At 43.1% G+C, this 26,712-nt stretch overlaps 1 protein-coding gene across 10 annotated transcripts in view; it reads right to left on the bottom strand.

The window, feature by feature from the left end:
- Window positions 1-26,712, bottom strand: part of Siz (Brefeldin-resistant Arf-GEF family protein schizo) — a 43,153-nt gene that overhangs the window by 4,560 nt on the left and 11,881 nt on the right. For 2 of the 10 annotated variants that reach the window (XM_071789849.1, XM_071789915.1), the window contains exons 2-6: window positions 1,808-2,167; window positions 1,370-1,645; window positions 1,017-1,281; window positions 506-904; window positions 1-377 (exon numbers count right to left, since the gene is read on the bottom strand). In XM_071789849.1, coding sequence (XP_071645950.1) covers window positions 1-377; window positions 506-904; window positions 1,017-1,281; window positions 1,370-1,645; window positions 1,808-2,167 — 1,677 coding nt within the window. Of the gene's footprint in view, window positions 378-505; window positions 905-1,016; window positions 1,282-1,369; window positions 1,646-1,807; window positions 2,168-7,718; window positions 8,114-14,525; window positions 15,451-15,997; window positions 16,934-26,712 lie in introns of those variants that run through there. The other 8 variants (XM_071789863.1, XM_071789870.1, XM_071789886.1 and 5 more) reach the window with 8 other exon arrangements.

Below are 26,712 nucleotides of genomic sequence, written 5' to 3'. Positions count from 1 at the left end.
TCAAGCACTGCCATATTGAAAGTGTTCTGCAAATTCCCGAGGTACTCTCCTATCATCTGTTTAGACAATCCCTTTCGACTGATCAAGAATCTGGCGACTCCCTGCGGGCTGTTCTCCAAAAATCCACGTCTGATGAGATAACTGATCCCTCTTTCCGGCTTCTTATTAAAAAGGTTTAGGCCGACCCTGTACTGCCGCTTCCTCACCGTCTCAGACACCTTGTAGCTCGTTTGAGTCGGCAGACTCTCTGTGTGGTCCATCAGGGGAAGCTGGTAGCCGGAGCTGGCATGTGAGTGTCCGAGCTCCTTCACGTTAGCGGCCATCGTCGCCGCGTCCGTGGTATGACTCGCGCATTCCTGATGTTCCGGCGAACTCGACTGATTTCACAATGAAAACGATTCCGTTAACGCTTTTCGCTTACGTCCTCAAGAAATCGCCGTTACTTGCGCTAAGCGCACAAGCATAAATGTAACAAGAAAAAAAAAAGAAAGTCAGCTATACTCACAATCCCTTTGTGCTTCCAAACGGGCGATCCTCTCTGAGCATCGCCCTCGGAACTCTCGCAATTGGTGGAATCGCTGCCGGAACTCTGCACCGAGCTTAGACTACCATTCTCCACGCTTTTACTGAGACCATTGTGTCGCGGTTCCATAGATCTCGAGGTGATGGAGGACGTTCTCTTCGGCACCTCCGGCGGGACTTTCTTGCCGGAACTTCTCGTTCTGCTAGGACCAAGCTGATTGGCATTGTTCCAATTTTGCGATATCGTCGTCTGCAGATTGTGCGGCGTCGACGGCGACGTACACGGTGTCCGCAGCAAGTCTCTTGGCGGCGTCTCTTGTCTCAGACCACACAAAGCTTCCTGTGTTAAATAGAAATCGCGTCTTTCTATCAAATTAAGGCGCTAAAACGAAATTGCTGCAATAAATTATTCTCGTTCATTTTACAAAATGATCGTTCAAACTGTCGAGTATTCCTTTGCCAGTTAACATGACGTTACGTTTATCGACGCTCACCTGTGGATTGTAGTAATGGATACTGGAGCCGCTCTCTTGGGAGCTCGACTCCCAGCAGGGGCTCGGTGGTAATTGCTGATGTCGGTTGCACGGGCTGGGCGCCAATGAAGGCGTGTGTCTACCGCTTTGATGCAGATTGTGATTCGTGTGTTGATGGCCGCTGACCTGAACCTCGCATCTACCGCTCTGACTCCTCGGTATAGGCGATTGCGAGTTATCCACGTGCCGCCTCTCCCTGAGAGACATGCTTCGGATCGGCATCGGTCTGTTATATTCGCAGTCAATTTAGCGCGATAAAAACTTTTTGTAACGTAACGAGAGTACGCGCGCGCGGAAAGAAACGTCTTGATTACCTGTTGGCGGACTGTGCCTGCTGAATATATATCTGACTGTGATAGACCATTCTCTCGTGATCATTGAGGTTGCGATCCGTCGCCGCCTCCTGAAGTTTCCTACTCAATCGCTTCTCCGCCTTGGCCATCGCCGTGATCGCCGCGAACTTCTTCAGCAACGTGTACCTCCGAAAGGCACGTTGAATCGTCAGCGCCGCGTTCCGCGCCTTCACGCCGCCGTATTTTCGCTCCAGCATCTCGATCTGCTTGTCGAGCAGATCCTGCGACAGCTCGTATCTGTACGGAACGAGATCAAGCAATTTTTAACTACCGATCCATCCTCCTGACCGTGATACGTCCTCGATATATACGATTTTTCATCCGCACGCGAATCGTTACGGTTCCGCGTATCTGTTGTTCGTTCGCGGTCGCGAAAGAGGGTATAAAATTACAACTTACGCGGTCTGCAGGCGACACCGCTTGAGCACGTCGCCGTTGCGGACCGAGCCCTTCTTAAGATGACTCTGCTGATACCCGGCAGACTGCGGTTGCCCGCCGAAGCCCTGGACCATGGTGCCGTAGCTCTGCGGCTGCGAGTAACCCGTCGCGTTGTGCGAGTAGACCTGCACGCCTGCAGCGGGATACGGCGGCCCATGCGCGTAATTCTGGCTCTGCATGTAGGACTGGCCGGTGATGTACGATGTCGTCGACAGGGACGTCTGACTGCCGGAATACGCGCCGTGCATGCTGTTGCCGTGGATCTGGCTAGCGGCCGTGCTGCTGTGCGACGCCATGGGTCTCTCCACCTTCGTCGGGAAGCTGCACAAGAGACGGACACATGTGTAATTAGCTTTTGCTCGAGACATCATCCCGTAAAGCATTATACTTCCGAAACTCAAAAGTCAACGACTCAATAGCAAAGTACTTTTCTGATAAATTGTCTCAAAGAATTTGATGAAAGGTACGAAAGAAATTGCGGAAGATCATCGACGGTTAAAAACCCGAAGAGATGCTATCGACTAAAAGGATTTCATATCAACTTTTCAATTTTCGCAGTTGTCCTCGAAAACGGAACGTCGAATAAAGAGATTTTATCTCTAGATTTTCAATTTAGTTTTTCATCATCATCCTTTCTATGGTACCACCAGTTTATAAGGCAGCCTACATAAAGAAATACTGTGCGGTAAGACCGTACGGGGATATAATTGAAATCAGATAAACGACATCGCTCTGTTCGCGCGGCTGCAAACGCCAGGTGTCTTTAATTATTAGACAGACGCGTATACGCGACGTATGCGGCGTTCGTAAGAACAAAGTGAAGACGCACCCCCTGAAGTAATAAACGCAAATGATCATGTTTGTGTGTGCTGCCGAGGACTCGGACGATTTTCCACGTGTATCAAATTGCGCGATCTATCTTCGTCTATGATGCGGCGTGGTTGCGTGCCACGGACGTCCTCGATGCACGGCTCGCTCTTGCGCGCAATTACACCACGCGATTGCGCCACGGAACTGTTTCTTCTCTCGCCCAAGGAACGGGGCACACGTCTCGCGTGTCGACCACCTCGAACACCGAAGACGAACTGGCGATGGAGGATGGAGGAGAAGCAGCTGGCGCTCTCGAGGCCCCGCTTTTTCGGACCATTGGGACGAGAAATCCCTGAAAGGATTTCGGATCGAGGACGAGGGGTGTAGTCCTCTTCCCCCCTCGGGACGGCACAAAGGTGCACATTACATGGCCCGTATATCTCCGACGTATCCTCGCCGCGCCGCCGCGCCGGTGTGCATCTGGCAGGTGCACGCGGCAGCGATAGCAGCATCGACAACGGTGTATCTGACCGTGACACTCAACCTTCCGCGGCAGAGAACGCTTCTTATGCAACGCGCGTCAATTAAATGACTTACGTAAAGATCCAACATAACTTAAGCAAATGAACGCGCGACGTATGACAAATGCTCGTGCCGCCGGAGAGACGAGTCATGAGACGCGAGACAACGCAACTGCGAGAGTTCCAAGGAGCGATGCACGATTCGCGTCCGACTCTCGAACCTTGCGAGATCGAAAATTCCCTCCATTTGATAAAATAAATATTTAGGTACCTAATGTTGTAATATATGGTGAAATAATAATGAAACGTATCTCTGTGGCCTTGTAAGAATATTGGTAGATAATTAAAATTAGAGCGTGGTTGAGAAATCGATGATATCGCTCCGCTATAATGCATCATTCTCGTAAGTTTGAGCCATATTTCCCTGCCGTAATCAGTGCGTGTACCATTAAATGTTATACGATAATTGAACAATAATGCGGCGTCTTAATAATACAAATGCGGCGGGTAACATAGAGCCAACGTAACCGCGTGTGTAATAGCGATTCTCAAATTGACGGGTTTTTAATCATAACTTAGAACAATATAAATATAGAATATAGAAACATAGAACCAAGATATTCGACATTATAATTGCTAATTTTATTAGCAGAATTACACGTATTACTAGAGTGTACCCTTTTAAATCGAAGTTCAGAAACCTCAATAAAAATATTACGCGTCCTACGGGAGAGTAGAAGTTGTACCTCTACGGCACAAAGGAATATACTTAAATTCAGAAAGCGTATCTGCATAGGAAAGCATAACTGTTTAGGAGAAGGAATATATTCAACATCATTACTACTGCTAGTGGAATAAATATTATTACATATCGGGCTTTTATAAAATCAGTTGTGAAACTTAAACGCAAACATTGGAAAGTCCCCGGAACCATCTGCTTCCGGAGAAGAGGAAGCACGTGCGCGACGGACGTAAGATCTTCCGGCAGAAGGAACATGCCGACGACGTCGCAGTTGCAAGTAAATTGAATCGATACTTTTTATCAATCGTATTTTTACTAAAAATCGGTTTGGACTGTTTGGAGTTCAGAAACTTTTCGGGGAGAACATCGGCGAGCCCCGGTAATAGGAGCAAACACTCGTCGCCAGAGACGCGAGTCGAGATCCTGCGTATAAAGGGAAATAAACGCGAGGGACGATGTGGCATTAGAGCCTTCCCCAGGGAAGAAGGAGGAGGAGGAGGAGGAACATCTGCTCCATCGTCGGCTGCCTGCGACTCGCGTGCCACAACGCGCGCGTGCTATCCGGAGCCTCCCCGACACGGCTTCGCAGAAGCGGCACGGGACCCTGCCGCCTGCCTGCCGTGCCGATGGTGCCCCGACACGCACCTGGCTCGATGTTTTTTCTTTGAGGAAGATACCACGGGCGGCCAAATGCACGGCTGGCTTCTTTCCTGCCCCCCTTTTTCAAGAGGTGCTTCTCGATGGTCTATACCTAGTCCTTATTCCACTTTGATCCATCGAAAACGGATCGCGTCTTACTTAAGAAAGTATCAGATTATTTAAAAGACTCGTTCATATATATTTTCCTTATATCCCTTTTACGTAAAATGAAAAAAGGAAAGCAAACAAACTTTTCAATCAATTTAAAAGGAAGAAAATTATTAGGGATGTATCAGAGAATGAATAGATAAGACAGATAGTATTTAACACAACTGCGTTTTTTAATAAAATATCTCGTAAAATATCTTCAAAATGTATTTTTCGATGAAAGAGATCCTGCAGGCGTTTAATAGCATTACGAAAATGTAATAGGATTGGCCGGTGAAAACCACTATACAAACACCAATCCCGAATCAAATGAAGATGAAATAATATTTCCTTTATAAGTATATTTAATGTCATATTTTATTCATATTTCATATATTTGAATGCGATATTGTATGACATTTCATTTTAAATTTTGGATAATAATCGTGCTAGTAATTATCACATTATTACAATGTCAATTTGTATTTTCAATATTTAACTCGCTAAATCCATAAATACAGTTGCATAAAACAACCTCACAGTATCTCTATAAATGCAGTTACTTGAGGAGAATGTTGCAATATCCATGCATCGCGCACGTGGTATGTAAATTAAGGATTATCGGTGCATCTTACGTGACGATAACGATACAACGCACTTACAATTTAATCAAGTTTCACCGTTGAAAGCAATAGACACGTAGCATCTCGTTAACTTCTTAACATGTAACTTGATATATCTCCGAAGTACATGCAAACGTCCTTTGTTCCTAGAGAGGAGAGAATTGAATTACCGTGTAGCGATAGCTTACGTTCATTATCATTGGCCTAAATGCGCACAATATAAGCCATTTGCATATTGCGAACTCCCCAGACGGATGACACGGTCGTCATATCACATTCGCTTGAGAATTAACCGTATTAGTTGCATAATGCATACGTGTACATGTATAACATAAAAATATATATGTTCCTCATTTCCTTTTTATATATATATACATAATTATATACATATATATTTATAAAAAATGTAAAGATGAGTATATGAAATGAAAATGTTTTGTATTGTGAATTATACAATCACGGAACTTTGGACCGTAAGTGACGACAGTTTGATAAAAGCTCTCTCACGATCAATTACGATGTGGAAATCAGCTGACAGCTCATTTCCACGAAGACTGACGGAGAGGCGCGTTTAAGGACGTCTTTGCTCCACTTACGCGACGCCTCGGCAGATGCAGATGCATAGAGGATTTGCGCAAGTGTCCATCGCTCCTGTCAATTACGCCTAACGTCGTTTATTCACGGCACGCAGTTACGGCACATTTTATCGGAGTAATACTAATAAACTTGCGCAGACTCACGCAAAAATCATTCCGAGAAGTTCTTAATCCCATTCGTGTGACTTGACGAGGCATCAAGATATAAACGAAATATTCTCTTGATATGTACGTAAATATTTTCTGACATTACGGTGCCTTTTACGGGATGTTTTGCAGGAATAATTTTCTCAGGACACAAATAAAAAAAAGCAGATGTAAAGATAAGTATAAGAAATATATACACGGATAGAATTTTTTGTTATATTTTACCCTTAAATTCACTACAAACTTGGGACAACTTGGCAACCAAGGAATTTTTAAAATATACAAAAGACATTTTACAAACAATGTGATGAAAATTACCAAGCAGATTGGTAAATTTTGAAAAATTATTGAAATTTCCTAGATATATTTTAGTAAAATTAATCAAACATATTTTACATTTTAATGTAATAGATAAATATTTTGTATTATGGTGGATATTAATCAGAATAGCATAAAATTCTTGGTAATACATGTCCCACAACTACCATGATTTCAGGGTATAAGAGAAAATTTTCTCCGTGTAGAAACATAAAAAATAAAAATATGTATGAATAAATGAAAAGAAAAGACGGATATCAAGAAAATTGAATTACTTCAATTACGGCCCCTCGGTTCGGGGCCGTAAATAAAATTAACGGTACATTATTAGCTGTATGCCTGATCGCTGGTGCAATTTTCGGCACGTAACATTTCTGACATCGAGAGGAAGTCAGGTGGTCAGGTAAGTGTGCTATGAGGTGTATCGTGCGGAGAAAAAGTCTGTGTACACGGTGTCTCGAATTCATTACGGAAATTATTAAAGCGTGCTCCATTATCGCAAGCGCTGTTCGCGCGGCGGTGCTGCTCGTGTGCCGCCGTGGACTAATTATCATCGAGCAATTAACAACCGTTGATTGCCATTACCGGCGTGGGTGCGCGAGCGCGCACGCTTGCGCGAGCATCGAGCGATCCTACCTTCTACCTGAAATAATTTTGCTCTCTACCGGCGGCGGTGAGCATGTGCGTTGCCGTTCATGTGTGTGTGTGTGTGTGTGCGTGCGTTCGCGATAGTCTATCCATGTGTTAGAGAGGAAGAGGCGAGGAGATGATGCCGCTTTAGAGAGATTACGTTTCCTCCACTATGATAATTACATTCGTGCGAATCTCGTCGAGATAACGCCGGTAGGATGTTAGCATCGCTGACGCAGTTTCCTTTTCTTCAATAGAATTCGTCTAGTTCCTTCCGTTTACATACAAATTTGCGTTTCTGTAGATTCACGATATATAGTACTTAACGAATTGGATAAATTTGTAGATTCCGTAAAGGAAAATTAAGTGAAAGCATTAAAGGATACGAGCAATAAACAAATTGTAATCAAAGAGTTATCTTTTTGAAACATCTTACACTATATTTTAAGAAAATGGAAATTATGCATGGCAAGGTCTTCTATAGTTACATTTTAAAAAATATAAGTTTAAGACGACTTGAAGATTAGTTTTTCTTTAGTGACGTAGACATAACAGCTCCGACGAAATAATACACGATGGAATGACATATTCGATTTTGCCGTTCGATTACAAATAGTGAATTGATAACGGTCATCCGTCACCATCAAATTCGATAGGTCGTTAGTTTATTCTGGTGAAATAGAAATAATAAATAGATACCGATTGATGAACGACGTCGGCGTGGAGTAACCCAACTGAAGACGCGACCTGACGACCTTCTCCTGAACGGTCACCATCCTCGAGCTTCGCGAACTCTGGTGCACTCTGGTGGTTCGTATCACTTGATAACATTGGTGCTGAGTTTGAGGTGAGCAGACCGTCACCCTATCACTGCGTGGCTCGATCATCGTGTACGCGATCATCACTGTTCGTCACGAGAGTGTTCACCGTTCCGGGGCGTGAGTCCCGCTTCGATTCGAGCCCATCGTTCTTCGCACAGCATATATACGTTTCAATTCAATTCGTAAACAATATTCGCGAATTACCACAGGTATTCTTTGGTTAACTGGCAGAAGGAATCACGTTAGAGAAGATACGCTCGGTATCCAACGGACCTAAATCCGATTAAAGCAGAAACCCCGTTATATCTCGGTCGGTTGTGGCGCGAATTAAGGAAAAGATTTCCGGCGTGAATGTAATATCCTGTTGCGTTCACTTGAAATTGTTGCAACCGTTGTAGGCGTAAAATAAAATCGGAGAGTCGCAGTCTTTAAAGTAACCAGATAATTGCTGATAATGAGTTAAAAGTTATTTATTCAGTTACGTCGTCATAATCGTCATAAAAATTTAGGTTAGTAAGTTAATAATTCGCACATCAAAGCACATCGGACTCGGTCTTTATTAATAATTCTTGAAATCTAAATTGAATTCTCAAGCACAGAGACCACCTTGAATTTCATTTGGACTTAAGCCTCAACGTTTGACACTAAGTAATTGGGTTAACTATTACTGAGCTACTCTCGGCAGCGATCAATAGTGCCGTTTTCACTCGTCCGCCTTTTCCGGTTGATTCACGGGAATCACGGGCAATCGTTAAAACTTTCTAACGATACTTGATTAATATGCGTAACAGTTAAGTATATCACGTACGATATCTACGTGCGATGTTTTTATCAATCAATGATCTCTCTTTAATGAAAGTATTTTATATTTACACGTATATTTATGTGTAAAGGCTGAGTCGATATTATACATATGATATACGGGAAAAATGTATCTGTAATTACATATAAATATTTTTCATATTTTTCCACAATTTACTCGCGCAGAGGGCGAACTTTGTCGAAGTGTGCGACCTAAGTAACCCCTGAATATCCAACAAAAGTAAAACCAAACTACCCCAACAAAAATTAAAACTCGTTCTTAGCGGTCAAAACGCCTTTAATAAATTTTAAAAAATCACGAACCTTTTCTTTTCTTTTCAGTTAAATTTTATATCGTATATCGATTTTCATTTTATTTTGTAATAGTGCATATTATGCGAGGACAAAAATTCGAAATTGCAACGTTATTTTTATTACACGGTTGACATTCTCCATGGCAACAGAATTTATGAACATTCGCACGATCGATTGTCATGAATAATACTTATGTTTGGCGGTTAAAAACGGATTCGGTGGAATGCGATTTGCAAAATCGAGGTAAACTTTTCTCGCGGAATTAACGCAATTAGTTTATGACCGACGAGTGCGCCGATGGATACCGTTTGTCGTTCGTCTTTACGCTCGTATCGGGGACGCACGTACGAAAAAGTCAAAGACGGCGAATAATAATGAGCACAGAAATCCTTCTTGCAAACGAGACCGCACGTGAAACGTTTTTAACGGTGCGACATATACAGCGAAGTAAGTCCTTTACAACACGTCGACTCGTCGCACAACTCGTTAACGCGATCCACTTTGCTCTCTTTCGTGTGGCGAAAACTTGTCTCGAGCCTCCCCGGGGCTCGCCGGTAGACAAACGCGAAATTGATTGAATTAATCCAACCACGACAATGGCGGAACACTCCACCGGATGCGCTCGCCGAATTGATCCAAGGAGGCGAACGCGAGGCTCGTTGCACCCTGAATCGAATCGATTCAGATTCCATTCGCGCGAAGTAGATCGACGTCACGGGTCACGGGGGGATGCACTTTTCGCGTTTATCGCGATTCAATTTCACAGCTGCGACACTAGGCTACGAGGAAACGAACAACGGAACTGCCCGTTTTCCACGCCGAGCGTGGATCGGCATCTTGTGCTCAGTGCTCCGGCGCGAAACAACAAAAAAATAAGGGGGGAACAATAAAAATACCTTGACGAACCGGCGAGCACGTTGATTCACAATCGTCAACTACACCCGTTCTGTTTGCCGTTAGCTTCGATACCATAATGGAACTGTCAAAGTCGAATGAAAGGTGGGGCAGCGGCCTCCCACCGGCGGCGATTTCAACGGCCGCGCGCATATACATTGTTACGCTCGTCTCGACGCTGCTACCGCTCGGAAATACAGGTCAATTCACTCTGGCCGTGCGCGATCGGCGTGTGTATATATATATATATATATATATTTCTGAATCTACGTTAAAAAGAGGAGAGTTAGCGCCGAGACAGGACCGGCACGAGAGGTCATTGCACCCACGAAGGGGGAGATCCACTTTAAAGCGCGAGACAGGAAAGAATCCCGATCGATTTATGGCGCACAAACGATTTCCAACGGCGATCTCATGCAATTGCGCTCGCACCGATTGATCCGCGTTAATCCACCGTGTCTATATATATTCCGCGGAACAGAATTTCCCATTTGTACCAGGAGCCCGAACAGCGATAAAAGCGACTCGAGAGATTGCCTGGGATAAAGAGTATCCGGAAAGAAATTAATGTCCTTCGAATTTTCGTATTGTCTAATTACGGCGCTCGACAAGTTAATCGGGAAAATAGAACAAAAGTCAGAATACCGTCCGAAATACGGTCGCGGCCGCGTTTCTCGCGCGATTTTTATTGAACGCTTGGTGTACCTCTACGTGTTGACGATAAATTTATCCCTCTTTGAATGGTACGCGCGCTCGTACCGCCAGCTGAACTGTAAATAGAAAAATAATAGCGTACAACAGGTATATCCGCGTACCGGCTGTACTTTCACGTATGTTAATGTCGGGGCGATAGGGATTTCGCGTCAATACACGGCGACAGTTTTCAACGAGCGCGCGTGTTCCAGTTTTAATTTCGCACCGCCTATGTGCGGGCTATTGCGTTTTTTTTTCCCGGTTTGTTGAAGAGCACGCAAGCGAAATATCGTTCCGCGCAACATCGAGAGATGGGAACTATATGCGGTCGCGTACTCGCTAACGTATATCTTTTTCAAGGGTGGTCCGTCAAGTCTGTGCGAGATTTTGTTTACAACTAAATCTATCCGACTCTATTTTCGACTTTGCATACAACAATCTAATTCAAAAATACAATCCAGTATTTTCCAAAATGTCATCACACTCTAGAAAAGATAGATATACGGTAGTATTTTTTTATGGATATATTTGGCGCGATATGTGTTTGCTACTATCTCTTTACTGTTAAAATTCATCATAGTGTCAAATTATATTCAATTTGAGTCATTTTTAAGTATTCCTATAGGGCACTCAATTTATAGTTAATTAAACTAAACCAACGAAGTGTTAAAATAAATTTCGACACATATGGTTGTTAAAAATAACAAAATGTTATTTAGCTCAAGATATTGGTTTAAATTTCATCCTTATAACAGTGTTGATCTCTCAAGATTATAAAACCCGCTCTGATTTTTACGTCACGATTAGTCCTTCAATAACACATTGAGTTTCTCACATAGAAACGATTAAAGTCGTATTTTCACTTCACACGGCCGCATTCACGAATACGTTCGCGAAAACAGAATTGCCTTGACAAAGCCATCGCCTTAAGCACCGTTAAACATTTTAATTTTCCTCAGCGCTCTAATCGGCACAATTTACCGAATTTCTTCGCACGTGCTAACGAGGAACAAACACCAGTTTCACCAGTTTCACACGCGAGTCCGACTTCATCCTCCCTTCGCGGATCGGATACTAGTTTCGCAGCGGCGTCATGCGCGAGCGGCGGACGTACTTACGAGAGCGCGGACACGTCGAGATCCTCAATTTGCCTGTGGCAAAAGTAAAAGTTAGCGATCGGGAGAAAGCTTCGGTCGAGCGTATGCGCTCCGCGACTAGACGCGGGCGGCTGTGTGGGACCGGTCTAGGCGCATGAATTGCAAGTGGCAAAGGTTACAGGTGATTTCTGCGGAAAGCAGAGCCCGCGAGCGAGTTCGCCGAGGAAGAGGAATCGAGAGTAAGCCGCGCGAAAGCAACCCAATGAACGAAAAGGATTCTATTTTCTTATTTTTGTACCGATTGCCGAGTTCCAAAAGTGGCACTCGTTCACAGAATAAGTCGCCAGACTTCTACCTCGCCGAGCCGAACATTTTTCCTCAATTTTAACAGCTGTAACAAGAGAGCCCTAAGTAACGGGCGTTCAACGTTCGCTTCGGCGAAACGTCACACTCTAATAACAAGTTCACGTCGGCATACTATCGGGTACACACGTAGGATAATAAGTTGCGCGCACGCGAGTCAAGAAAGCCGCGATTCTTTTCTGCATTCCTTTATTATCCGCTTTTCTCATTCCCTAATGACACGGTGATGGTATTCCCGAGCGTAATGAAGAATAGCGGGAGAAGAAGAACCAATACGCGCCGCGGAAGCCGCGAGCGGGTTTCTAAACTGGCGTGCAGTGTGAGATTTGCTCAATATTAGCGAACAAAAGTGTTATGTACGGTGGAATACAAATGCCTCGCGCATCCTCTCTCGCTTCGGAATTACGTGTATTAAATACATTAACCTCGAATTCAAATCGTGCGAAGATATTATCGGAAAAATACATAATAATTTAATAGTTCAAGCTGATTACTTCTCATTAGTTCAAGTCTTATCTCTTAATTTAAAATCTTTAACGTACAATGAATTTTTAATATAAGCGTTACAATGTATTTTTACCTCCCTAAATTTAATTAAATTTTACACCGCGTGGTATGTCAATTAACAAGAGTCTCTCTCTCTCTCTCTCTCTCATGAAATTTTCGAGCACTGCACTCGGCAGGAAAATTTTTCCTCATGTCCCTTCGCACACGAATGTGTACTCGGCAAATTTTATTTTCTCGCGTACATACACATACGCACGCGTGAATTCTCGGTTGACTAAACGCGAGCGAAAATGTCCGGTTCTGGATAACGGTCCGTAAAATGCAACGTAGGAAATGTACGGTCGCGCGGTTTTCATTTGGTATCGTCGGAAGGATAAATTTATCTTCGAAATCCTGGTGAAAACGTGTGGATCGGATACCCCCGGGAGAACGTGCCAAGACGTTCGAGTGAATAATAAAACGCGTAGTGAACGGGCAATCGATTTCTGAAAAGACTTTTCCTCGCGGTTGAAGACCGCACAAGATGGTGCTTTGAATTATGATAGAAGAGTATCTCCCCGGTTTCGGATTCGTCCAACATCGCCTCGCAAAATTTATAACGATGTAAGTTATTAAAATGTCTAACGACTAACTTAATTAACACGAATAGCTCGTGGAAATTAATACCAAAATATGTTTGCTATAATTATACCATGTATTATTTTCGGTATATTTAACAGATATTTAATTTTCCAATTATTCAGGCGTACGATCTGTCCGTTTTCGTTGCACTTTCCTCACGTAGAATAACAGCAAGGGTATATATTTAGATTTCAGCGGGAAGGAACGGGAAGTAACGAAAAAAAAACAAAGACCAGCCGAAAGTTAAGTGTGAGATTCCGTGGAAGACGAGTATATGGCTCACGCCACCTCCATCGTATAGGAGTTTCCTGCATTTTTCAAGCACAGTTAGCGAAACTCGCTTGCGTATATAGGATGGCCGAAAGCGCGCCGGGCTCGATTACTCGATATCATTATATCCGAGTTTTGTTCTCACGCGAAAAAGGCAGGGGGACGCGAGGGGGTACGAGGGGGTCGGGAAATGGCGTCACTCGCGCGCTCCCACACGCGGCGGCGGCGGCGATTCCGCGTGCCCGTGTGTGCACTCTCTTGAGCGACTAGATATCGCGCGAATGGTATTAACGGTACCGGCAATACTATTCGTACTACGTGCCTGGTGCCCCACGTGCTCGATGCGTGTGTGCACAAGAGATGCTGTTAACATAGTTATCGCGCTCGTACGTTGCGCTAACAGTTCCTCACGATGATATATACACGCCGATGTTGAACGTATCCGGAGCTTCGACATACCGATATCATTCTAAACCCGCGTATATCTCGGCGCACACTCGCGATATTACCAATCAACTATTACATTGGACGTTCGCTTGCGGCGACGGCGACGCCGCAAACGTCAGAGCGAAGGAAGGTCAGCCCCGCGTCACAGATGCATAATTCTCCGATTACGATCACCGAGGAGAGACACTTTGTAGGAGTATTTTTAACGGCGCGCTCGCACAGATGTGTCCCAATAAAGGGTAAAGGGCTCAAAGGGTGGATAATGCGAAACGATAAATAAGGATACCAGTAATAATATTTTTAACACAAAATTTAACGACGTTATTCCCCGTTTTACGATCGCCCTTAACGGCCCATTAATATCACTCCATACGCAGACATTTGTATATCCGATGGAACGTGTTCGCCGCTATAAATCTTTCGGCATTTTCGACACGATCGCGTACCGATTTTGTCATTTTTTCACTTTATCGAGATAAGAAAACCAAATGCAATTTCTTAAGAAATAAAAATATTGTTTTTTTAACACATCAAAAAATAAATCGATCAAGTAATAATTTGAGAAAAATTTAAACTGCCAAATTTTACGCCAATCGAGTTACATATGTACGTATAAACTTTAAATTGCGCGTATCTTCTCATTCTTGCGTGGCAGACACGTGAAAAGTATTACGTACGCGCCATTTGTTAGGCTCAAATCGAGATCCTCCATCGCCAAGGTGAATTGTATCTATTTCTGCATTATTTCTCCTATACGCATTGTACTGTTTAATAATGAAAACGCGCGGACACTTTTCCATTAACGCGTCACTGTGTCGTTGTCTGACGGCGCCGCGCGCATGCATGTCGATGCACTCGCGATTGATTTAAACGGACAACCGCCGAGAAACGTCACGTACATACGCGCACATGTGTGCCGCACACTCGCGCACGCACCCAAATGGGTTACTGTCCAAAATTGCTTTCAATGCCGAAACGGAGCGGAGCGTGCGACGCGACGCGACGTCGGCGATAGACGCGCCCGTTTTCGTGACGCACACGGCGTGAATTTAATACGTATCATTATCGTAGCGTTATATTGACGGCCCGTATAATATATACATGACCGCCGCGCACGGAGACTTTGTCGACAGCTTCTCGTTTTTACTGCTTGCTTTTATCTCGCCAGCCAGCCGCGCGCACGAATTTGCAATATTTTTAAAAGCCGGAACCGCCGATGGAGAGTAGCTCGCATTTTTCACGAACGGAGAACCCGGAGACGCGACGAAATATTTTATTCAAATCGACAGCGACTGCTTTATCTTGATGGAAAAATATGTTAAAGTAGCCATTCAATAGTAATTTGTAAATATTTATATCGATTAGGCAGGCAAATTCCTGCGAGATCGTTGCTTCAGTATTTTCATTCTTTTATCCCGTATTCTGTCTATTAGGAAAACGACTATCCCTATTAGTCATCGCCTTTTATAGATTGTTATGTGATATTTGTGATCATTTATTATTCCCTATTTAATCAACAGACTCTGATATTTTTAAATACATATTTAATGCGCTTGTATAAAAAAATATTTTAAATTACATTTTTAAGAATGTATTTTCCTGTTTATTGTATTATTATACAATTTTAGTTATTTCATCGTTATTTTTAGCTCATTATTAAATTTGATTTAGAATCTTCAAATTCTGTATATAACTTTTTTTAATAGATATATATCTATATATGTGTATTATAAAGAAGATATTAATTTTAGAAAGCATTTAGAAAGTTTAATTTAGAGAATAAATATTTCCTTAATATATAATTATGTTAGAAATTTTTTATTTAGGTCTAATGAAAATTTTAAATAAAAATTAATAATGAGCTAAGGAAAAAAAATCATTTTTTTTTTTAAATAATCTATATTCTCTTTTGTCAGTTTTCTTGTATAACTTTGATATTCTTATCATCAGTCGTGACTTATTATTAGTCCTTAAACAGAAGATTATTTTAAATAAGCATGAAATTTTCTTTCCGCGTTTATACTCTTCTCACGGCCTTAGCATTCTTATCTAGTGTTCTTAATCGGCGTTTTAAACGAAACTCTTTCCTCTTTTTCATCGTCGCGTAGTGACAGCGTGCGATTTTCAGAATGCAGTCGAGTGTAAATACCGTCGTGAAAGCCGTGGCGAGCCGTGGCGACCGACTGAGAGAGAAAGAGAGAGACAAGCAAGTCTCGCGCTGCCCGCTCTCCCCACCGTCGTGATTTTCCGCGCGTATAACGCGTGGAAGAGAGCAGAGCGGGCTTAATAGATGCTTCGATCCTTTGATCTCTGTCTCGTTGATTCGGTGACCTTTAAACACCGAGATCACGGTCGGCTCGATGCGCGACTTTCGCGGCAGAAGGCGAATCTTCTCACTCCTCTCTTGCCCGTCTCGGAGCGCGCGGCTGATTGTTTCTCCTCGTCGTTTATTGTGCAACTCCGCACAACACCTTGCCTCGTAACAGAGAGAGAGCCAATCGCGTAAACGACGGCACACCGCGGCGCGCACCGTCAATTTTACCGCGCGATGATTCAGCGCGCTTTTTAAGGCGCACCGATACGGTAACTACCGATAAGGCGTACACGGCATACACGTCTTCCGTTTATTCCACTGACATCATATCCCGTAAGCGAGTTCCGCCTGGTTAGTCGTGAAGACCGCGACGGGAGCATCGTGGCGGCCGCGCGGAATCGCCGCGAGGATTCGCCCCGTTGTTTATTCCGCCACTGCGAATCACGGTATCGCGCACACCCGTCTTATCGCGTTTACGCGAAAAATCCGCGCGTTATCGCGTCGCACTCGCCGTACCCCCGGAGCATGGTTACGCGCGTTATCGCGCGGGAGGATCCGCGAGGATTCGCTCACTTGTCGTCGTCGCGTCGTCTTCGAGTATCGCGGCCGATTTGACGGCGCACGACGTAAAACGTGGAGTTTTTCTCCCGCGGCCGGCGGCGAACGAGCGGCATCGGAGAAACGGTGAAACGTTCGCGAGAGGTACCTAGTAAGGCACGCGCGCGCCCGCTCGCTCGCTCGCTTCGCTCTATCGCGGGCCTTCGCGGTTTCAGCTTGACTGAGCCAGGCAGTCGGCGCCGAGCTGGATGTTCACGTCGAAACCGTCGAGCGGTGATACCCCACCTCGCGCTCGGCCTCCACCGCCGCTCTGATAGACGCGACGTGACGTTACACGACGACGACGATGACGGATCCGTTCTTCTCGCGACTAGAACCTGGATGACGAGGCGCGCTTCGCGTGCCTTTTGCGAGTCTATTTGACGAAATGGCCCGTTGATCAATGATATTTTTGGACAAGTAAATCTACCGACGAACGGAATAACCTTCGGCCTGAAAATAGGGTTTTCGGAAGTGTCCACCGTCTAGATTAGCTCGCGGAATCCGTATTTAGCAATTTGAACTTTAATCTGGTATGTCCCTCTCTCTTTTCGGAAGGAATAAAAAAAGTATATACCTTTGAGATACAGTTTTCGCATTAACGGAACCGTTGCCGTCCAATTGTATTTAATTTGGATTGATATCGCCGTAAATGGAATTATAGCTTTCGAGATACGTTCTATTTCTGTCACGCGACTCGATATTTCAACTTGCAAAACAAGCGACGTTTTCTCATTAGCTTTCTCGTCGAGATGGCCAGCCGAGGAACTTTCACTCATTGTTACTGACGTTACGCTTCGATTCGCGATCGCGTCTCGATGCTATTCAACTGCGGTTTTGATTATTGTCACCGATTGGTTCCACCTGCGACGTGCGTGCAACGAGAGGCACACTTATCGTATAGAATCAAAGAGCGCTGAGGGAACAGCGCTCCTTTAATTGTGCAACAAATAAAAGTTCCTTCTCGATGCCAGGCAACGGAAATTATAAATTATCTCGCGACCGGAATTCGCTACTTTGCCTGCCCGATCCAGACAGATATCGCAACAGATTTCGCTGCAACACGTCTCGCGACGCCGTTCATTCTCCCATAATTGTTCCGACGTATATCGCGGAGATATGTGGACGAAAATATCGATAACGACTTCTCGTTTCGTGTATATTACCGCAGAATTTTCGTTCATTAAAGAAAGTTGGGGTGTAAAACATTTTTCGGTTAGTGGTTTTAGGTACGGTGTAATTTAAAATGCCGTGACGCGGCATTTTACGCAAAAGTGATATAAAACCGACAGATATTTATCGAGTCTTTCGTAACAGCAAATATTTACACTGTTAAAAAGTTAATATTGTGGAAAACGTATGTTTCCGTTTATGATAAATCGCATCCGCGAATTACTCATGTAAATAATGAGGAAATATCGATGCTTGATATTATTAGCAATTTTATCCGCAAGAATTTTTATAATCATTAATAGCATCTAATACGATAAGAATTTTATCACGATATAATATAATCCTGGAGTTTCTTATCTTGCTGTGATCGTTATATTGTTAGCTGCCTTCATATAAATTTTATTCATCGTTTCTCATAATTTTATGATTTTATTCATTAACTCAATATTTTTTTTATAATTGCTGAATCTAATGTAATAAAAATTTCATCATATAATACAATCTTCTATTTCTTATGATCCGACTTATGATCGTTATGACTGTTACGAGATCAGCAATGCAATAAAATTTAGTGAAATTTCGTCTGAATATAATCTTCAACCAAACTTTCTTTCGTGCAATTCAAAGAAACGGTTAAGCACTCGTTTCCTCATCGTTGTATCACAAACAGTTCGCCCCGACGCACGTTGTCCATGTTAAAACATTGTGGAACGTTTTGGTGAGTGCGAATGGTTTATGTCACGTTCCGAGATATTCTTGTGAAACGATTTCGGGACGGACGCTTCCATGTCTGCCAGGAAGAATGTAAAAAGTCCAATGTAAAATGATCCATTTCCTCACGGACCCTACGAAGAAACTCAGAAGCTGCAGGAAAATGCTTATATCTTTAGAATATTAGATTAAATAAATTAATATACATATCATAAATTCAGTCGAAACTTAAGATTTTTCAGAATAAGATTGATTCGCAATTTTTTAAATTTCATCTCTTCCACTTTAAAAACAATTCGTTTATATAAAAAATTACAGCTTGCAATATATCTCTTTTTATAGTTTATATAAACTCACTACATTATTCATTGAAATGCAAACAAAACTATGATTTTTTTCGCACTTTTACGAAAACATTTTTTTCTCTCTTTAAATCCCCAAAATAACCAACTCTTTTTGTTCTTTGTCATGTCAAAATTAATGATATTTTAGACTTGCTCCTTTCTGCTTGCCAAGCGATAAGTTCTTGACATAGTGTCGCGCGGTCGTCGCTTTATATAACGAGTACCGATTAGCTCGTACCAGGCGGAGACGGTCTGTCATTACACAAGAGGGAGAGAGACAGAGAAAGAGAGGGAGAAAGAGAAGAGAGACGATATCGGAGATATTCCGGAAAACGAAGAAGTAAGGACAGCAGACGGGCCAGAGCGTGCATGCGAAGAAGGATCGAGGGAGGTCGGACGAAGGTGAGGAGAGGTCGGGAACGAAAGAGATCGCGTTCGACTTTCGCTTTAGACCGGAGAGTGTCTTCAACATGACGGGAGCGCGCGCTCGCGTCGGTCGCCGCGGCCGGCGCGGCGCGGCCAGCAGAATATAGCCGTGTCTGAATTGCATTTATGCTCGGGTAACTTGCTCGAAACGCTAATATACACTGAATTGAAACGGTAACGAGAGAATTAAGTGCACACCGGCGCGATGCGGTGCGTCCATTATTGCGAAGAAGCGTGAAGAACAGGAAGAAACCTGAGAATGCATAAGATGGTTCATTGAAACCCCGCAATGTGTGTTTATGACGTTTTATTAATTAAATTATAGATACTATTAATTATACAAAATAAAATCTTTTAATATACATCTTGACAATTATATATATCTACATTATTAGTTATATATCAAACTGATTATTTTAATATAAATTATTAATAATATATAAATTCTTTTATTTTGATCGATCTTAAACTGCTTTCCCGCAGCATATCTGATCTAAATCTGTCGAAACTATTTGTCTCTCGGATTTAATCACCGCAAATCTTCGGTACATTGTTATCAAAGACATCACGAGGCTTGAGCGATCCAAACATCGCGATTGACACACAACACAATGTAAGCAGGATTAAATTGAACGACGCGCATTAAATTATGGCAAACAAGTCGTTGCCATAAATTGAGATGCGTCGAGATAAGGAGGCAATTTCTCAGGTTTAATGATCGTAAATTTGCGGGTTGCTCTGTGCCGGCGAACTTGCCGCACGAAATCAGTATTTAGGACTATATGGCGCGCGGGAAACTACTCTCACCGAGGTAATCCTCCCCCTTACCGTCGATCTCGCGCCACCGTGGACTCCCGGGACAGCGCGGCTTAATACGATCACTTAACCGGTCCAGCGAGAATCGCGATTTTCGTCTGCGACCTCATGTGATCATGATGAGTATATACATCGTGCGTCGTAATTCTACATTTTAATGTGGTGCAAACGACGATCCGAAAAAATGATTTCAACGCCTGATACTTTAACGTATATCTGTTTCCAGATTTTTTTTACGTATTATGATGATTTATTAGATGTAGAAACTTCCTATCGGTATAGATACTACACATTAATTTTTCATGCCTTATTTTTATTAAGAGAACGGAGATATAAAAGGCCGGAAGTTTGATGGGTCGTCCAAGGTTCAGGTTCAGATAGGAAATAAGCACAACTAATCATAATGATTCGATCATAAAAATAACATTCGTCACGTATACGGAATGATTTATGTGCTGGGTTGTCCATGCTCAAGGTAGCACTCCATTGCATTCAATCTTTGCCCGCACGCGCAGTGCATACAAACTGCGAAAATAAGGCGTTATTAATCAAATCGCGAAAACGGTTTTGATATTCAGCCCCACAGTGAGCATAATCAATTTTCTCCGCGGTGCGCGATCAAATAAACGTAGGAAGTTCAAGTACCGGTATAGATGGATGGAAATCGAGGTCGACTACTGCTACGTACCGCCGAGGCAGACTCGAAGCAGAAATACATCATTCGCCTAAAGCAACCGGCTCGTCCACGGTAGCGATGAAATTTATCGGCCCAAAGGCAAGAAAGATTTAACCCTATATTTCGCCACTATATTTTTGTGTACGTGGACCATGCACACCGGGTCTCTCGGATATTTTTGACCCCGGCAAAAATATGTATTCCTCAAAACATGTTTTTCCGTAAGAATGCATAATACATAGAACACGATTGCAAAATCCGAATTTAAATCTGGTTTGCTGAATTGCAAAATATGAAATTTTAAATAGAAGGTACCTTGAAATTTTCGATGGCTCTCACAAACTCGTATGTGCAATTCTAAATTATATTAGCGAAAATTGAAAAAAAAAATCTAACTGAAATCGTCACCCTATCACTCGATAAAGCATCACGAATCTCACGTATACAAACCCGTTCGAGTAGGTGAAAGTTATGATAACACAAATTTCTTCCGTTTTTTTGTGTGTATCGATTTCATTCGCCGCTCAACCAACCACATCCGGGATGTTAGACAGCGCGATTTTTATTATTTTTCACATTAACACAAGATCGAAGTGAAGTGAATTATCAACTTTCTTCTAATATACCGTCCGTTTACGACGTGTGAGAGCGTTATCGGAGTTATAAACGAACGGGGGCTACGAATTTTCTTATTATCCGTGTACATCATGAAAATGTCAACATCAATTATCATAAGCATGTAATTATTCCCTCTGAAGCATCGAACCACGGAAAGTGGCGCTCGTCGCCTTCGCATACTTCTGTCTGATGTGAAAATATTCTCAAGCTGGCTCCAAGTCAATGACGCTTTTAGCTCCTTCCAGCCGGCTCCCTCGACATTTTCTCTTTTGATATTGAAATAGACCACTCACTGCTGTTGTACGCGCATCATTACTTCGCTAGGCAATTAAATAATAATAATAATTATAATCTGCTAAATTATGCGACAACACGAGTTTGGTTTCGTAAGACTTTGAATCTTTTCTCATTCCAAATACAGTTATTATATGAACACGAAATAAATCTGCACTGACGTTTAATAGAAACGTCGAGAAAAAGTGCTTTGTGAGGGGTAATAAGGTTTTCTCAAGTATGCGTTTTGTGCCGCTAAAACGCCTCGCTTTTTTTTTACGCGATCCACTTAACTCGTGGACCATGAACATATTCAGATACGACGCGTCTGCAAATCAACATTAACGAACAGATTATGCATGTCTAGCCACGCAGGCGCGCTCAGTGCCGTAGGACTCTGTTGTACTACTTCTGAAAAATTGAACACAGGAAACGTACGCATGTACGCGTGTAACACACGGCGAAGAGCCGTAAGAGATCTTCCGGCCCGCGATTTGCCGCGACCATTGTTCTCTCGGCGGATTACAAGTAGTATCGCTATCGCTTTTTCAGGAAGAGGACTGTCTCACTTTCTGCTCTATTATGCACTTCCTACCCGGCACAATGACGGTTACGATGAGCCTGGGTATAAAGAGCGATTCCCATGGCGTTTAATATCTCTCGTTTTACTACGCTCGGAAGTCCTTTAAATACGCGTAATGTCGTTTATGAAGTATATCGTGCACCGTGGGCTGTAGCCCGATCGAATTACGTATAATTACCTTAACATGAAATTTATGAGGCTCTTCGAGAACCAACTTCACCAAAATAAACCTGCAATTCCCTCTACGAAGATAAATTTCCGGAAAAAAATTGAAAATTGTTAAATAATTGGTTTATATCTATTAATTTTTTACACGCATCTAACGCATAGCTTTTTATACTTTTCATACGTGATAATAACGTAATCGACACTCCAGTTTGAGACAGAGCAGTCGATTTTTGACACAAAGTACCAAGAAGTCGCCGCCGTCGATTCGGTCGCCGATTTTTCGATTCGATTAGTCCGCGCAATGTTCGCTCTGACACGTATAAAATAATCCGGTATTTCCAGTAAATCCAGTATCCTTTGACGCGAACCGTTTCAACAGCCGCGACTGTTCATACGGTATAATACCTGTGCAGTTACCGAGATGGCGATTTTTCGAAAGCGCGAGATACTCCTCCAGGCGGGTCGTCTCATTTTTCTTACGCCTTTTGCCGCTACGATAAACTATACAATAACGCAATATTACGGCGCATTGCCGTGCATTCGAGGAAGAAGGAGATGGAAGGGAGGGAGGACCGACCTTGTCTATAATAGCACGATAGTTATGGGCTGACCTAGTCTGAGCGTACCATTCACCGATGCAGTTACTTATAAGTTGTGCCTTAAAGGCACGCTTATGCCGATCGTCGCCGCGAGGATCTCCGCCCCGGAATTGTTGCATGTCGATAGCATCATCGGGATACGCAACATCCGTTAGCGATGTTACGTCGAAGTTCCTAACGCGTTACGTTTTTATTTGAACAACAGATTCTTCGGCCAACTTGAGTTCACGATCGGCGAAAACGTCGAAATACTTGTAACTTTCGAGTAATTACGCCAAAGCTAATTCTCTGCAGCTATTAAAATAGGGAATAAACGATTTTGAAGGAATATCAAAAGTTAATAATTTACGCGCGTCATGATAACTTTTAATTATCGAGCTAAACACGCGAACTGGCTTTCTACTGTAAATTTGCGTGAATTTAACGATATGATAAAAACTTGGGTATCTCGAGCGAGTCACGACACTTTAAATAATACCTACGTATATTAAAGAAGCGTTTATAATTATATTAATTAAGATAATAAATTATATAATTATCAATACAATTTAATAGCAGCTAGTCTACAATAATATAGAATTTTAACATGTATTCAATAATATGTATTCAAGTATACGTACGATACATTTGCTAATTAAAAGCCTTCAATATGGTGGCTATCAATTTTGCTTTCACTTCACATTTCACACTCACTCACGCGTATCTATACTTATTTGAGTGCTAAAATATAAAAGTATGTACCTGTAACTACCTCTCCTACAACACACATTTAGAAAACACATCGATCCACACGCTAAGCCCATGCACGGCCGAAAAGTGCCAAACTTTGCGCGTATTACTGCACAGCGATGAACGTGAAACTCGTGAACAATAGATACTTCGCGAAGCAAACTTACATACCATTATCTTATCTCTCTTTTGTATCGTACGATACAATCGCATACGTAAAGAAAAAGAGACGCCGTGGCAACCAAATCGGGTTTTTCGGCCGATCATTTGCACAAATTCAATCAATCGATAGAACGAGAAGTGGAAATATCATATTTATTAATAGAATCGATGATACGGTATCTCTTATTATCAATAATGTCACACACATATAATCTTACTCTTCCTTCATATTTATGTCAACAAATTAAATAAAAAATGGCAAAAGAGAGATTTGATTGATATCAATGCTATTTACGAGTAAATACTCCTTTCGTTGCGCATCTGCAATATGTATTTTTAATGTCAGTCTCAGAAAATTGGAATTTAGATTATGGCATATTATAGCGCGGTTGATAACGACAAAACAACGTTGTTTTGTCGATTACGCCCACAGGTTTCCTCCCACTTGCTCGACGCAATCCGAGTCGTTATCGCGCGAGCGAAGATTCCGGAACAATACTTTCCCCAAAGCAAAATGACTCGGTTTATTTTTATCTCTCTGTCACCGAACCGTTATCGGCCGCTCTACCGGTGCGGCGGCAACGGAGCGGGTAATCAGCGACAGATCTTCGTATACGAACACCATGCGTGCGTACCATGACAACGTGCGTGACGTATGGCGATCACACGGGGGTGTAACATCCTCCTCGTCGGGGTCGTAAAGTCCAAGCCGATCGATATACTCCGAAAGCGCGCGTCCATGAAGCGCCTCGTGTACTCGGTGTCTTTTAACGCGCGCTAGTACAAGCGGTACAAAAGAAAAACGGCAAAAAGAGGAAGAGAGGACGATGGCGCGACACGAGTATCAGCGGCAATAAATTTTCTCGTCTCTCGACGCGTTCTATTTCGCACGCGGGAGCGAAAATTCAACGTTCGCCGTTGAATATTCCGCGCGTGCAGCATTGTGGCCGGTCACGGACGACCGCCCATCGATCTCATTTATCTCCGCGAATCTCTGCCGTCCCAGAAATTCAGGATTCGGGTGATCGGCCGTGACCGCGGCGTGTGACGCGGATACACCCACGCACGTCAAGTTTTGTCAAATCGCAAAATCCTCGGGTGCGATAAACGATAAATGACACGACACGGCATTGCCGTCGTTAATTCGGTGAGTCATTTCGATCGAAATTAGCGAAACGTGACGGAACAAGGCACGCGAGACCGCCGCGCTGGGATCGCTATTAAGGAGGGCCCGGCCCGCCGCCAACCACCATCGCCGTCGTAATGGTGAATGATTCAGAAGGGTGGAATCGTAAGGGTGCGTAGGGGTCGACGAAACAAACGGTAAAAATCAATAGCACAGTAACCGAAACAAAACACCGGTCTCCAAGACCGTCGTGCTTCCGCTACCTTAAATTCGCGCTTGTATATTATTGCCGCCGGCCGGCAGACGAAATGACGAGAACATTGAGATTCGTTGCGCTTTATCATCGAGTAGCCTTTTCGAGAGATACTTTTGTGAAGCTTAATTCGAGAACGGAATGTCAAAGAACTGATTCTATCGCGAGTAACGAAACGCGCAGGCATGCGCGCCCTATTCCAGGAAATCCCAAGGTACTTATTGACATTGGCCCTTTTTCACGACAATCCAATTATTTTATCGTGTCGTGCTGGAACTCGAACTACCTACTCGGAGAGCCAGGAACTGGCACGGACTCAAGTTTCACTCAGCGCGCAGTTCCGCAGAGAGGCAGCTCTTAATACGAAAGATTTGTCACTTAGATTTCGTTAAAACGAGCACCCAGGTTCGATTGAATTATGGTCGATTTTATTTCTTTCGCGTCCTCAGGATTTTTCTTCCGGCAGCGAAAGAACCTCGCCGTTCGGTCTATATTTAAACCAATTTTTTTTTCAATATTCATTTTAAGACGGAGAGCGAGACGGACGTACATCCGTTCGCGATGTGCAATGTTGATCGCCTTGAAAAGTTTACATAAACTAGATGATAGTACACAGAAAAAAAGAATGTTCTTGATTTGAAAGTATCTTTAGTTTCAACGTGGAAATCTTGAAATAAGATTATATTGCGTTAAACGAAGAAAACTTGCTTGAATGAAATCATTTTATAGCTCAAGAAAAGAAATTGGAATGAAAAGTTGAAACTCTTATAAGAAGATTATAGATTGTTGCGTATACACGAAACAATAAACGCATTAACTTGAATATATAAGTTTTGATTTGACACTTATTTTCTTTCTGGTATGCGATATACGAGTCAAGTAGCAGAAACAGCCGCGGATGCACGGACAATTTGGCAATATGGCGACGGCGAACGGTCGTGTGACCATTTGTGGTTCACGCTCGCGACCCACACGTAGAGGCTCGCCTTGATCGGCCGTTCCCTCGGCGCTGATTTTACCCACGTGCTCGTAAACGCGCGTAGGAGTAAATAATGTCATTAAACTATAATGTAATCCATCTTTTAAGATACGCGCGAGTATAACGAGCAAACTCGAGGGAAAAAAAATGTATAATTAACGAGCCGTCCTATCAAATGGGATGTACGATTTCTCGGTGGAAACCGCGTAGAAAGCTACGGGCTATCTCTTCGCGGGACGCCCACTTGAGCGAACCGAGAATCTCCATGCAAAACCTCCGGTAGCGCATCGACAGTGATTTTAACGCGTTCATATTGC

The sequence above is a fragment of the Temnothorax longispinosus genome, chromosome 1, assembly GCF_030848805.1.
Source record: "Temnothorax longispinosus isolate EJ_2023e chromosome 1, Tlon_JGU_v1, whole genome shotgun sequence".
Taxonomy (NCBI): Eukaryota; Metazoa; Arthropoda; class Insecta; order Hymenoptera; family Formicidae; genus Temnothorax; species Temnothorax longispinosus.
The sequence above is the reverse complement of the archived record's forward strand: the minus strand, read 5'-3'. Positions and strand labels throughout refer to the sequence as shown.